The following is a 15,983-nucleotide window of genomic DNA, read 5'->3' as shown; positions in this document are numbered from 1 at the left end:
GCCATTCAAGTTAACACAGGAAGAATTTTTTTTTTTTAAGGCACAGCTAAATGCCAATACTCAGTGCAGGACAAATATCCATGAGAAAAAACATTCCTCAATGCACACACAGTGGAAAGCTGAAAACTAAATATTCGTGCCTGGCATTAGGCTTAGGATCTCTATCACAAGACATTAAAAAAACTGAATGTGCTGAAATTTTAGTGCAAGAAAGGGGATATCAATGGCTGTTATTTTTATTTTGAAAGGAAATATATAAATAACCCAACTTGTATCCAGCCTTAGCCCTCTTTAGTAGTACAGGGTGGCCACAAAAGTCCCTGTGCATGGGACTGTGTGAATTTGGGATTGAAATAGTTTAAGAGTGCATAAAGATTTAGTGGTCACCCTGTACATTTAGGATTTGGGACATATATAAATCCTGCATTTACTCCTCATTTAACACCGGGCCAACGGAATAAAAAATTAATTACACAGGCCAACACACATTTTGCTTCCTTAGGCATTACGCCAATTCCTGGGTATATTTGGGGTGCCGATTCCAAAAATGGCATCTGTTTTGCCCTATCATGTCTAGTTTTGGAGACACGGCATAGCCTCATTAGTGAATGGTTCAAGCAGCTTCCTCATGAAGAAGCCTACACCATGGCTTCCTCATGAGGAAGCTGCTTGAACCATTCACTAATGAGGCTATACTATATCTCCAAAACTAGATGTGATAGGGCAAAACAGATGCCATTTTTGGAATCAGCACTCCAGATTCATATCAAACCACCATAAAGTTTGGGGAAAAATTTTCTGACCCTCAATTTTATAGGCCTGTGTTATTAAACAAAGGTTAATTTACAAATAATGTGAAAATTCATTATAACCTTTATCCCAGTTGTCCTCTCCACTGCTCTACGAAAAAGTTCATTATTCTTCACATATTATGGGGCCACTATATATGTTACAAGGCACTAAACATGGCCTGATGTAAGGCTGCTGGTCCCTTAAACATGGCAAAAAGTTTGGAAGTTGTATGCTTCCTCCTCCCCTACAGATTACGCCTTCCTTTCAATTGTTTGCTTTAACCAAGATGGAGCACCACACCTGCATCACTGCTAACTATGGTTAACGCTAACCAGAATCAACCTGTTTGAAAACAGGGTTTGAAACAGGCTTTCAAAAACTGGTTTTAAAGGAATGTGGTTAGTACCAACAAACATTACGGTTAAAGCAAACCAGGGGAGAAGGATGGGAGAAAAGAGCAAGGAGCCCACAACACACTCTCATCTTCTAACCACACTTACAGTTCAATCTTATGTTCAGAAGTAAATCTTGCTGTTTAATGGGACTTACTCTCAGGGAAGTGTGTATAAGAGGACTGCAGCCTTAGAAGACTAGAAATGTCACAGTATCACTAACTATGCAGAGATAATCCTTAAAATGATTGCACTACTCAACCATGGGGGGAAGAGGAAGAAACACAAGGTAGGCACATCACTAGTGACTGCGAGTCTCGACAAGGTGGTGCGGGGGGGGGCAGCAGGGGTGGGACTGAGATGGAAGACAAGGGATGGTTCCACTAATGGTAGACAATGTAACGAAGTATAGATATAATATGTTCACAATGGCTGAGCTCTGGGAACTGTGAATGCTGCCATCTGAAAGTGCTTGACTTTCCAGAAGCTCTTTGAGGGCATCCCTACGTACAGCACCTTGCAGTCATCCAACTTGGAGGTGACCATGACATGCCACACAGTTACCAAGTTCCTGCTAACTAGTCAAAGCCACAGTGACAAATTCTTTTGTGACACATTTTTCACTGGAAATTATACTTCAAAATCCCTTTTCTCCAAGAAAAAACTGGAGTAGATGCATGACAGAACACAGACTTACTTCATTCATGGCAGGAAATCTGAGTGGCGCCGAGATCTTCTGCTGACCATTTACATAAATATAGACAATGCTTTGACCAAAAGGCCTTTTCCCAGGCACTTGAACAACACTTATATGGTGCTGTTGAGAAATTTGGTAACATTGTTTAGTTAAATTATCATCACCATCATCTGTATAAAACTGTTAAAAGCGGCTATAAATGCTGGCTTCTTTCCACCAAAGCACATTCATCTAATACAGGTACATTCAACTAATCCAGTGATTTTCAACCAGTGTGCCATGGCACATTGGCATGCCATGAATGGTCTGCAAGTGTGCCACAGGAGTTTGGGGGTGTGTCATTAGTAGGGCCTTTGGGAAACATGAGCCTCCCACTGGCAGGGTGGCATGCCTTGTCAATTTTAGCACATTGTTTAAATAGTGTGCAATGAGATGAGAAGAACTGAAAATAACTGACACAATCAATCTATTTATCCTCCAATTCTGAGAAGTAAATAAAAGAACCGTGACTTTTACTTCTCAGACCCATAACAAGAGGTCCTAGATTCAGTCATAGGCTTGGAACAGATGTAATACTACCCCAGACTGGGAGCGTGATGTGCGAATGAACACTCCCTGCCATGCATCTTTACTCTATCACATGCAAATTCCCCTCATCTTCCTTCAATTCACATCTTCCATTTTTACACCTGACCATTATTAAGCCTTCAGAAAATGAATGTGGAAACACTCCTTAAGCACCCTTTCAGAATTCTAATCAAATTGTGGGTCTAGGCACATCACCAGGTTCACTTTAACCAAGGTTGACAACCACCAGACGTAGTGAATATTGACCTACTCAGACCAGGCTGGTGAGAGTTGGGGAAGGCAAAGAGAAGGTTTTCTGTTTGTTTAGGCAACTACCTGCCTTCTCAGGCAAGCCCTAGAAATACTCACAGAGAACCATTCTGCACTGTTGCTAGATCTCGGCTTATTCAAGGCAACCTGAAACAACTGATCTTACCCAGAGAGAATCACAGAAGCAATGGTCGGGCAGCATCACAGTGGCGTATTCTCTCTTTGTACACACTGCAACTACCAGCGTTCCAGAGCAGGTAATGAATGCCTCAAATCCCATTCCACTGCCTGTAAAGAAACTACAAAGAGGGGGAACAAAAAAAAAAAAAAATATGGATCAGCTGCCCACAGGCACGCACATACCGAACACAGAACCTTTTTAAAAAAGGTCTAGTGGCTCAGGCCTGCCATGTGTAGGCAAACACTTTGTTTGCAAAGGGCGGTCAATGTCCTTTTCTGGCTCCCATCAGGATAGTGGCCCTGAAAGTCATTTGTAGCTAGGTTTATTCACTGAAATGGAGTGTAGGGGTAGCCTTAATTTAGCCTCAGGTGCATTGCAATATCATATTTCAAGTCAGATAACTCCATCTTGATTTTGCCACTGCTCACATTTCATCCACAAGTGACTAAGAGGACACTGCTTTCCTTGCCCAACTACACAAGGTTCTGTTTAATTGACATTGCCACTGAACAAGCCTGGGGTCCTTCTACAGACCAAGCATGGATGTGCTCATGGAGCTCCAGCCCACCTCTATAATACCTCTCTGGGCTAAATGCGGATTTCCTTCCAACACCAACAGTTTGCAGACGTCATGCTGGCTTCACTTCATGGTGCGATTCCAGCAGACCACAGAAAATAAGCAGGTTGAAACTAGGATTTGAGAAACAGCTCCTTAAAAACATACTGTGTTGTATACGTGTATCAACAGATGGCACTCTTCTCCAATTTATTACTGTATTCCATTCCCAGCACTATTAGGAGCACTATGAGGTTCATTAGGACAGCACAAAAATGGGTCGGTAATCTCTTCCAGTCACATGCAACAACCAAAAAGTAGTACAGTAGACACATTTCTTAAAAAAAAAAAAGGCAAGTCAAGTGCTCTTGGCACAAGATCAGAAAAGTCCTTTACTCCTTGAGGTGGGAACAAATGCAAAGTGTTTTTTAACACTTCCAGTGTTAAAAAAACAGTCCAACTGTTTTTTAGAGCAGGTATATAATTTTGTTTTGTTTTTTGAAAACCTTGCACCATTACATGGCCCACAATACAACATTTTCACTGGCCATGCAATCACAAACTCAGAAACATGCAGAATGCAGTCCATAATTTATTCTTAATTTTTATGCAAATGTTTACAAGAGCAAATAGTTTCTTTTTCTACTGCTGTGGAAACCATTCCCTGTTTACAGCCCTAGTGACCAATCCTGTCCAATTTTCCAGCACCAATGCAGCCATGCCAACAGGGTGTGTGCCTTGGGAGGAGGGGGCTCACAGAGGCCTCCTTACAGAGAGGGAACATTTGTTTCCTTACCACGGATTGCATTGTGGTTGCATCGGTGCTGGAAAGTTTGATAGGTTTGGGCTCTAAATGTCTATTTTTGACCAACTCAATTAATCAACTCCTCAATAAAATGGAATTTTATATTTGCTCAAAAAGGCTTTGTTGTTTATATCCTCAGACTCAGCAATCACGGGCTCTCTCAGTGACTCATGACACCTTTATTATTTTTTAAATGTTTTAATTTTTATAATGTCTATTTCTACTGACACTGCTATTTCAGTATTTCTAAGTTGCTGGCATTACATATTTCACGTGCTTTATGTTTTTGCTTGTTTTATGGTATTGTCATTACTAACTTTAATGGTATTGCATTTCTTCATGGTATTGTCATTACTAAATTTAAGTCATCTTGAAAGTTTTTTTTTCCAACTGGGGTAAAAATAGTTCTTAGTAACACAAATAAACACGCATGGTTTGCACTGCCCACACATCCAAGTTCTGCAATCCACATTGGGCCTTGCCCTCCACTGGGCAATGACAGAACCATCACTTCAGAAGCACATGAACTTGAACTAGACTAGAGGAAAAGATCTGCATTAAGAAATTATCAACTAGAGAAAAGACTTCGACTACAGTGTGCTCTGAGAGCACCTATCACTGTGATATAATCTTCTAAATAAATATATGTAATTATTTTACACTAAGTAGGGCTCAGCCTGTGAATGTCTGGTATGAGAATTCCAAGTTCTTTTAGAATGGGAAAAATATACAACTGTGGATGCAATCCTAACCAACCTTCCAGCACTGACCTAGCCACAACGCAGTGCCACGTTAAGGTAACAAACTTGCCCTTACCTTGAGGAGGCCCCCTCGACTATCTCCCCACTGCAGGATGCAGTGCATGCCACATGGGCATAGCTATGTCAGTGCTGGAAATTTGGTTAGGATTGCACCCTAAAAAACTAACAGGCTCACAGATATAGGGTTGTTGGTTATTTCTCCAAATGTAAAATAAATAGTTTCACACATCATCATGTATACATGAAAAGTTGGATCATCTGGCACTTGGTTAAGAGGCAAACTTGGGTAACTGCTCAGGAGGGAGGAGATGCCAATTAAACAAGCGTGCTTGTTCATGAAGTATCAGTTAAGCAAGGTACACAGCTCACCTTTAAGACTGCTCTCTCACCTACTTGAGAGTGTTCTCTATGAGGTACAGCTCCTCCCTCTTTCCTTATTCACAAGAGCCCTCCAGCAAAGGAGATGTTCCACGGAGGATAGAAGAGGCACGTCTCCATTCCTAAAGGGCTCTTGTGAAGAAGGAAGGAGGGCAAAGCAGCACTGCAGAGAGAGCTGCGACAGGGACTTGAGAGGGCAAAGGAAGCCCTGTTGGGCTTATAAAAAATGCACTAACCAGAACATTTGGATGTCAAACAATAAAATGTTTACTGCACATACACTCACACAACCCTATTTTACAGATTTTTTTTTCCTCCAGGCTCCCACATCAATCCCTCTCTGAGACTGCAGCTGACACGTTCAAGACTTCCACTCTCTACATCCTCTCATCCCTTTTCTAAAGCACACAGATGTTCACCCTCTCTTCTTTCACATACTGATGGGTTGAGAACAATGCAGTATAAAGAACTGACTGAATCAGCAACACTGGCACATATGGGAGTCAGGCATATAGCTGTGGGAATGCAAAAAAGCATAAGCAAAAAACATGCTGGCAAATGCCACCAATCGAAAGCTTTTCCTTAGTCCTATTATCACAGTGGGCATACCTGTACAATTGTTTCCTCTTGCCACCCTTGCTACTGGCACCGGGAATCATTTGGTCTTGGTCGAGGCATAGCCAAGCACTGAAGGCAAATGCAGAACCTGGCCATTTTTGGATAACTGGTACTGCAATGCCCGCCATGCTATGAGACAAGTCAAAATACTGCAAGGCATTATCCAGGCCTTGTTTTCGAGCCATTGTAAGAATTGCACGCATGACAGGGATGATGTAAGGATGAGTCTGTTTTGGGTTGGTAGTCCTCAACAGCTTAATTAGCTGGTGCAGTTCATTAGAACTCATTGACTGGCTGCCCAAGGAACCCAGGAGAGTAATCAGATTGTCTGCACACGCTGCATGGAGCAAACAGTGTCCACTGAGTGATCCAATGACGCAGCTGACCATATTCGCATTGACGCAGGTAGCACGACTCTGCCGGTTGATGCAGCAAATCCGTTTCAGCCAATTGGAGATGAAGATCTGAAGATCGTGGGACTCTAGATCCGGAAGCCACTGAATCAACAGCAACAAGGGCTGGACATTACTTATGCCCAACATTCCAACAGACGTGTGGTCACCTTCAACAGCCTTGGTGGAAAGCAAGCAGAGGCATGAACTGGTAACAGGTGCAGAAACTCAGCTTAAAGACTATGACATTAAAAGAAAAACAATGGAGAGGCCTGGGGCAACTGAAAGACTAAGGGAGCAATCCTAACCAACTTTCCAGCACTAACCTAACTGCAATGCAGCCCCAAGGTAAGGTCACAAACATGCCCTTACCTTGAGGAGGCCTCCTTGACTGCCTCCCCACTGTAGGATGTAGCGCACACCACATTGGCACAGCTAAGTCAGTGCTGGTAAGTTAGTTAGGATTGCACCTTAACAGGGTCCTTGTGGCAGAAGCTTTCACCAAGACCATACTTTACCAGATCAGAAACAGTTTCAATCTATAAAAGTCTGTGCTATAATTGTTGATTTTTAAGGTGCCTCAAGATTTTTGTTCTATCACTGTTCTGGAAATTGTAGAACAAGCTTCTGTAGTCTAGAATTCAAATGTATATGGGATGGGAAGGACATGTGTGCACAGTCTTTTAGGGCACAACCCTAACTAACTTTCCAGCACTGACCTAGCTGCAATGCAGACCCAAGGTAAGGTAACAAGCATGCCCTTACCTTGAATAGGCCCCCTTGACTGCCTCCCAATGCAGTGCATGCCACATCAGCACAGCTACGCCAGTGCTGGAAAGTTGGTTAGGATTGCGCTGTTAGTCAGACATTCTCAGGCTCACAAGTAGATACAAAAATGAAGGCTGACAACAGGGTCCAAAGGTATTACATGCAAGAGGCATGTCTGTGCTATTTTTATACAGAACCAAAATATATACAAGATTAGATTAAGAGGCAAAGATGGGTCACATCTTATATACATTTTTTGCTTTGGAAAGAAATGCCACAAACCTATTGCTGCCTCATATGGGCAATTTTTTGAGTTTTTTTAGGAGGTATTATCCACTATTTATAATCAAGTTCAAAACAAATATGCATCTTACCATGTTCATAAGTTCTTCAAGCAATTCCCGTGAAGGTGGACCCATAGATTTTAGGACTTCAAATATATGGGCATAACCAATCCGTTCCTTAAACACTTCCTGCAGGGTAAAATTAACAACGAACATAAGCAACTAATGTAAAGTTTACCAATATATGGACTTCTCTTCAAGACAAAATTTTTCATACCCACCAGTATAAATTTCAAGGTGAAATTTACATTCTTCAGTTGACAAAACATGTGACAAAAGGAAACAACCTCCTTTGATGCCGTCATGTGTGTGTTTTTTTTTTGCTATCACAAAACTCACCACTTAACTTCTAGTCAATGAAACCCACTTTGAAAGCTAAAGACAAAAGCTTTCACATAGCCCTCAGAGTTCAATTCACATAAACTGTGCACAAAGCCCATTTCTCTATTAAGTGTGCAAAAGAAAGTGCTTAACAGTGCTGCCATTATCCTCAGCTGACTGAGTAGGACAGCCACTTTCACTGGCACAGCGCACTTAGTCCATTCCCCTGGGATGACAAGCATAGTGTATTGTACTCTATCTGATTTCTTTCAGAGTCTAATAAGCTCTTCTATAAAAAGAATCAGCAATATAATTGCACTTAAAGCAGCATCAGAAAACTGGGCGGCAACTGCTATGATGAAGCCATGCTTTACCTTTGCAGCTGGAGACTTGTGCATCACTGCTGTAAGGGCTTGAATGGCCGACACTGCCAAGCAGTCCAGCTGCCCCTCAAATACCTGAAAGGCAGAATCATTGGACACCATAAAGGTCAAACCTTTCTGTTTTGTTGACAAAGGTGAGAACAGAGAGCTCACTTGCATGCTTCCCATCCATTTCCCCTCCCCCCCAACACACAAAGGTATGGATTTCATTACACCACAATCTACGAGAAAGAGGACATGAGAGAAAGGTAGCCACATAATTCAAGAGAGAAGGAAAACAGGAGAAGCATTCACACATACCCATTGAGACATTTTGACTGACAAGAGGATCCTCATGCTTGTAATGGACAATCTCAAGAGGGAGGGACTACAAGAAAATAAATCAATTCTATGGCTACCCATCCAGCTTCCTCGCAATCAACACTTTATGGGACTTGTGGGTAACTGCTGAGTCTTGGGGCACATTCCAACACATGAAATCTTCAGAAGAAGTAATTGGAGAGTATTAAACTTCCTCAGTAGAGTCTCCTGCTTCAATAAATTAACTCCATAGCCCTTCCATTGCAAGCAGAACCACCAGTCTCTCATTTCTGCAAAGATGCAAAAATTCTCTCTCCCGCAACATTCCACCAAGTGACATTGTACCGGTGAACATGTATGCTATTTTTAAAAAGGAGACATTTTTCTGCTACTGAATCAATAGGCTCATTGGTGAACCCATCCAGTAACGCTGTGCAAATAAAAGACATCTCATCTCCAGGGCACCAGAATAAAAACAGGAGTCAAAAATAAAAACTGTTAGCGAAATTAATTTTTATGCAATGATCAACGCAGAGTTATTAATAGGTTTATTTAGACAGCACCAAGATTTCACAAGTGCATTATTTGCATCTGTTTAGTCATGCTCAGTGAGATCCTGTCACTACAAAAAGTTCTTGGCTGTTCCTAAAGAAGCAATAACGAAAGAACTGGCATTCTGCATTTTCTCATGATGCCAAAGGAAACATTAAAAAAATAAAAAATAAACCCGCCAATTGCTCCCCACCTCCCAGATTCAGTCTGTCCATTGAAATGTTAACATCTTTTTTTGGCAACAGAATCAAGACATCAAATCCAACCACACAGATTCCACAAAGCCCCAGAGCCCAATACACCACAGAGCTCAGATAAATCAAAGCTAGGGGGAAAAGGGGACAGAAAGGAAACATACTAAAATAAAATGAAATCACCAAGTGGATAGTGTTGAGACTGGAATTCAATTCCTATACTTCACCTTCCTCAGTTTAAAATAAACACAAATACTGTAAATACATAAAGTATCTTGAAGCCAGATTGGTCAGTTCTTTTGGTTGATTGAAATGAACAAATTTATGAGTGTATATTGACCTGCAAACAAATAAGAAATCTTTCATTTCTGCAGGGAAGCACAGAAAAGGTGAAGTACAGAAATGGCTCATCAGACCCAGTGGTACTATGCCTCGGCTTTGGCTTAAGGAAAATACAGGCTGGCTGGAGATACCTGTTCCTGATTCATTTCTGTCAGTAATTTGTTGGCAAGGTCTTTCTCATTCTTGTCTGCCACCTTACTGTTAGCATTTAAAAACAGCTGTTAAAAACGGGAGATAAGAATAATGGAAACAGGCGTGTTAAAAATTGACTGGCAGCCGAAACAATCACAGCTGGGGTGAATTGCTGCAAACTGACCAAATTTCATCACTCAAAAGTTAACAAACCAAAGTCTTCTTTCCTAAGAACTGTCCCACTGCTAATAAATTGCTAGGATTCTTTTTCTCTTTCCAGATGTGTTCTCAACAGATGCTGCAGATGTGGAGATGGAAACTTGGCACAATGTTCACAGAGAAACAGAAGGGGAAAACCAAAAGCAGGTGTTTATCATTTTTTTTCTTCTTTCATATAAAAACTTCACAGTGTTCATAGTGGAAGAAAGGGGAAGGCGTTTTTCATTGTGTTTGCTAGCATCTTCCATGCAGTGCCCCATGATCTTTTGACAACGGTTAAGAGATTAAGAAGAAGGCATAGTTGCTGCATTGCCTTCTCCCACTTTTTGATATGAATTCATTTCCCCAGTGGCCTTAACCATGGTTAAGGGTTATGTTAGCACTTACCTTAACCATGGCTAACTGGTTCAGCAATTTTGTCTTTATCAGAGTTTTAAAATACTTGTTACTGCCAGCCATAGTTAAGGTCTGTACAGGCATAACTCTCACCTATAGTTAAAGAAGCCGAGGGAAGGCCAGAGAATTTGCACCAAATAGAGCAGCTTAGGAGATGACACACTTGATTCCAATAGCTCAGTCTTAATATGTTGGCCATAGCTGAGGAAATGGAGATGTTACATCTGTACCATCCAAGTTCAGAGAGCTGAAATAAACAGTGACCATATTCAAAAGCCCGCAGCCCAGTAGCTTACAATTAACAACATTCTTTAACCAACTTATATTCTACCTTTTTACTAGCCTGGAGCGTAAGGCAGTCTCTGTAAAGTTCCAAGACAGTCCCCCATCAAAGCACTGACCAGGCTGGTCAACCTGGTTAGTTCAGCACGGTGGCCACATCATGTGCCCTCAGACCATGCTCTGGGACCAATATACGAGGATGTAAACATGCTCTGGGACCAATACATGTGGATACACGTGGATGTAAACCACAGACATGAAAGCGCAGATTCTTGAAGCAAAACTACTGTAAACCCCTCACAAACTTCAAGAACACCTAGGACAAAGCATTATGAAGGGAAAAAAGTTGAAGTAATTTAAAACTATGGTTGGTAACCTTCAGTCTTGAAAGACTATGGTATAAGCCTACAGCACCCGGTATTCCCAGGCAGTCTCCCATCCAAGTACTAACCAGGCCTGACCCTGCTTAGCTTCCGAGATTATACAAGATTGGGCATGTGCAGGGTAGATTGGGCATGTGCAGGGTTACAGTTGAGTGCTCAGCATTTGGCATAATACACACATACAGGCATGCCCTTTTATCAGTGTCTCAAACGTGGTCTCATAAACTGTGTGGGGTTGCAACAGGAAAAAATGGTAGAAACCCCAGGAGGACACCAGAGACTCCAGATTTATAAGAATGCACATTCTACCATTCATCATCTTAAGACACAAGCCTATTCATCCAAATGTCTTTTTGGATAGGACAAATAGTGCAACCTCTGCACAGAAAATTATGCACTCAAGGCAATTTTAGGCACACCTTCCGATGAGCAAGCCCCACTGACCAAACAGGGTGATTTGCTTCCTAGTAAACTCTAATTAAGAGTCAATGGGCCTTCTTTACGTGTAAGTATGCACAGGACTGAAATTCAAGATTCTCATGAAAACATTTTCAGAACAGAACATGACCTAACTAGTATACTTTTTGCACAGTTTCTTCATGGGTTCTAAAGCTTTTTCAAAGGCCTTTACCCCTTCAGAGAACATCAAATATCAGCCAACCAGAAATCTTGCAGAGGCTTATATGAGAAGAGACGGAGTTGGGGAAGGGAAGCACAGTTGGCTCTTATGATCACAATAACTGGTCTTGCACATATTTCCCATTATTCTCTTCCTTTCATGTGTCAATTTGCAGGAATTCCAGGATATCACTTCTACTACTTCCACATAATTATTGTGGAATTCCCACCAAAGTGGAGTTAAGAACTATGCCCTCCCCATTAGTCTTTCAACAGGGAATAAAAACTTGCTCTTACATTTAGCCTTTCCTTCTTAATTCTATTGGCTTTTGCTTTATTAGGGTACACCTCTTGGTCTGTTTGCTTGGCTGTTGTTTTTAAATGTTATTATTGTTAGTTCAGCTTGTACTGCTTCTGGCTTTTTATTCTGTATTGACTGTGGGTTATTTATGCTTGATTGCTATTGTCTTATAAAGATGTTTTAAGCCACCTTGGGTACTTACAAAATGGAAGAAGGGAAAGATGGACTATAAATATTTTAAATAATAAAATAACGTATTTACGCCCAGCAGAATACAAACATTCTTTGCACATCCACTCTTTACACATAGAACATAAAGCACTTTGCATACGTTTCTAGCAAACTTTGCATTACAGAATATTTTTATATACACTTTCCAATATTCTTTCCTGTCTAGCATAGGGAATTTAACTCAAGACCTGGGCATGTGATTAGGACTGTACCATTTTAGGCAACTACTTTTCTTTCTCTTTCTCACTCAAGGTTATACAAACAGATTAAAAAATGGACCCTAAAAGAAATTTTGTGAACCAGCCCATAGTTATGAATACTATTGCTGAGACTCCAAAGGTACCACTGAACAGGGAAATTGTATGAGAGACAATATATAATCTTACAAAAAACATACTGTAATCTATGAAGCTCAGCACACACACTCTTTGCAAGAGACTACAAACTCAAACACAAAGACAAGCTATCTTGCCATCTACCAATCTGATCTCCAGGATTGTTATTTTCTTCTATTTTTTAAAAAAACAAGGATAGACATATAGCACGAGCAGGGTAACCAGACATCCTCTTTTTCCAGGATATGTCCTCTTTTTAAGCCACGTATCCTGGAAAAGAACTAAATGTCCTCCTTTTACCTGTGAGCGTGCCCCATAGGCAGCACATAGCCTTCTTGTAATTAATGAATTATATGTAATATAATTTTAAATGTAATAATAAGTAATATAGTGTTTAAATTAACTACACTAAATCCATATACAAGTGTTTTTAGTTTTTATTTTGTCATGTCCTACACTTTTCTTAGATATCCTACAATATTGGGTGCCTTGTCCTCTTTTGTGGTTATGACATCTGGTCACCCTGAACATGAGGGACCAAAGAAACGCCATACCAAGAGCACCAGAAATTGACATCTTATAATTAGAAGTGGGTTTTTTTGGTGATTACAAGATAAAAACACATAAGACTGCTTTCTGCACTTATCATTTTTTGTTTAAAACACACACACACACACACACACACACACCCCACAATCTGTAATAAATGTAATAAATTTATAAAATCTGTAATTTTATAAATTACAATTTATAAAAATACACCCTTGGAATAAAAACACATAACACCAGTTTCTGCACTTCTAACTTTGAAAAACACTGAAATCCATGAAAAAATAAAACTCTTTTCACCCACCTCTACTTATAGTGTTTAGAAAACCTGACGGTGATTAGATACTATAAGCTAGTGGGTACGACAATGGTGACTGCCCATAGGATCCCTTGCCCACGTAAGACAGAAAGTAACAACTCAGAATACACGTCCTGAATAAGAGCCACTGAATCCTCAATCGTGCATAGCAATCACATAATATACTAAAAATGGAATGCTTCAAAATGAGCCAAAAGAACATGACTAGCAGCTCAATCCTATGGGCCTTTTGCAACAGCATATCTTCCAATCCATTAAAGCAATGGCAGAAATGGCGTCCCGCGATTACACGTGACAGAGGTGCTGGAGGAACTGGCCAGATTCTATGCAAACTCTGAATTTGCCTAGACACTCCACCAAATCAGTTAAATTGGTGGAGTGGTTCACAGGCAAGGAAGGCGAAGTTTGTGGTAGGGTGGCAGGGCAAGGATTGGGCTGGAGGGGGTGGATCTTGGTGGCAAACGTGCATACTGGATCCAAACCCCCATTTTCTAACCCACCTCGCTACCTTTCTTTTCTCAGACCTGTGTCCACTTTGTAGCTGGCATGGGTCTGAGGAGACTCACATGTGGCCAGAAGACCACCTACTGACCTCTGGGTTGGCCTTCTGGCTCCCCCTCCCCCACTGGATGTAGCATGTGTGCTCTGGCAATGCAGCTGCAATGGTGGGAGATAAGACTGGGCTTAAGTTCCCCAGAAATGCTTAGCACAGCCAAATTGTCAATTGGACATGATCCCATACTCTGAGATCTAGTTGAGACATAAGGTTAACTTCCTGCAAATCATAACTTGAAATTGGAGAAGCATACACTTGTCCTGCCAGAATGAATTACCCTCTTTTCCTTTACCATTGTTTAAATTTACATGTCACCCAGTACTAAAACTTGTTAATGCTAACTGGTTCCTTGAAACAAGAACCTTCAAATCATAATTCACTTCATCATAGTTACGATGGTTAGAATTAACCATCACTTGTGACTCTGCACCTTGAACTCTAAACAGAGAGTAGGGAGAGAAATCACTCTGGGGTAGAAAAGAGAAAGTGAGTATCCCAAGGACTATCTCTCAGTTTACAAACCACAGTTTGCAGGGAACAAGCATTACATCTGCACAGAAACATGCTGTGAAAACTGTGTTTTCAAAAGAATTCAGCTACTTCAGCAAAAGAGACCACAATCTCTTGCAGTTAATTGACATCTGGAATTAATACAGCTAAATATAGTCGATAACTACATAGAAAAAATGCAGACATTGGGATGCAGTATCTTCCCTGGGGGTGTAAGTTGCACTGGGTGTCACACATGGGGGGGTGACACCACTACTGGCCAAAAAATTTTAAATCTTGCTATTTTCAAATAATAGCACAATGTTATATTATCATTCAATGTGTAATTTCATGCAGAACTGCATTGAAATATTTCTATTCTATCCAGTGGCGTCGCTAGGGGGGTGCAGGCTGCACCAGGTGATGTGCACGGGAGGGTGACGCGCACTGGGGGGGGTCACACGCTAAAATCGCAGTGGTTAGGAGTAACCCCATCATATTATATACCATTGGATGCGGAATTTCAAGCGGAACGCAGCGCAAAAAGCCAGAGTGAAATATCTTTCTATCAAAAGTTATGGCCAAAAAACTGGAGAACAAAAAATGTATGGATACCCTATAGAAAGTGAAAGTGAGCCGTATCAAGTGTTTACTCGCAAGTAAACAAGCTTGCCTTAATCCATTGGAAAGGGCAGGCTGAGAATGGGACTACATTCATTGGATCAGGACCAAAAAACACCCGAGAAGGAAGTCCCTCCTCCAAGCAAGTGAATGTATTGAGCACTATGGAAAGCAAAACTAAGTCTCACGGTTGTGTTTACTCATGAGTAAGCAAACGTGCCTTGGCTTGAGTGGAAGATCAGGTGAAGGAGAGTGCAAGGCTACCAGAATAGTCCTGATCCTATGCACCTGCAGCTAAACAAGTGCTCCAGAAGGCAGCCCACCCCCCACTAAAAGGGATCAGAGGCTTCAGCTGATAAGATGAACTTTTTTGAGACCTGCAAAGCCAGGTGGATCCTGACAGTGATCTGGTTTAAAAAGAAGTTCTTAAATTGAACTGGGCACTGGGTAGGGCTGAAAACCTTCCTGATTAGGCGGGGGGGGGGGACACTGCAGGCAGACTACAGAGGAAATTCACTTGGTGGAACAGGGCTGGCTTCTGCTTATTTAATTATTTGTTTTACTTTAATTATTTATACTTATTTATTTTAATTTGCCTGATGATGTCACTTCCACCATGACATCACTTCTGGTGGGTCTTGGACAGATTGTCATTCTAAAAAGTGGGTCCCAGTGCTAAAAGTTTGAGAACTGCTGCAATAAGGTATGAGTAAGTTGACACCCGGGGGGGATGTGACACCACTAGTGACCAAAATCACTAAAATCACATTTTGGAGGAATACCACCATCTTGTTATATATCAATGTGGAATTTCATGCAAAATGCAAACAAACCAAATTGACAGATCTGTGTTCTATCAAAAGGCACAGCCAAAAAACCAGTGGGGGTGGGGCGATGGCACATCACCGTGCCCACCACCTGGGCTGTTGCCCCGCCCAC

The 15,983-nt window shown here is 41.3% G+C and overlaps 1 protein-coding gene across 1 annotated transcript in view; it reads right to left on the bottom strand.

The window, feature by feature from the left end:
- The window catches only part of NBEAL1 (neurobeachin like 1), a 119,571-nt gene that overhangs the window by 52,488 nt on the left and 51,100 nt on the right, over window positions 1–15,983 (bottom strand). The window contains exons 10-14 of the mRNA XM_066622699.1: window positions 8,217–8,300; window positions 7,552–7,650; window positions 6,009–6,589; window positions 2,885–3,017; window positions 1,882–2,001 (exon numbers count right to left, since the gene is read on the bottom strand). Coding sequence (XP_066478796.1) covers window positions 1,882–2,001; window positions 2,885–3,017; window positions 6,009–6,589; window positions 7,552–7,650; window positions 8,217–8,300 — 1,017 coding nt within the window. The remainder of the gene's footprint in view (window positions 1–1,881; window positions 2,002–2,884; window positions 3,018–6,008; window positions 6,590–7,551; window positions 7,651–8,216; window positions 8,301–15,983) is intronic.

Source organism: Tiliqua scincoides, chromosome 1 (assembly GCF_035046505.1).
Source record: "Tiliqua scincoides isolate rTilSci1 chromosome 1, rTilSci1.hap2, whole genome shotgun sequence".
Taxonomy (NCBI): domain Eukaryota; kingdom Metazoa; phylum Chordata; class Lepidosauria; order Squamata; family Scincidae; genus Tiliqua; species Tiliqua scincoides.
This window is presented reverse-complemented; position numbering and strand designations above follow the sequence as displayed.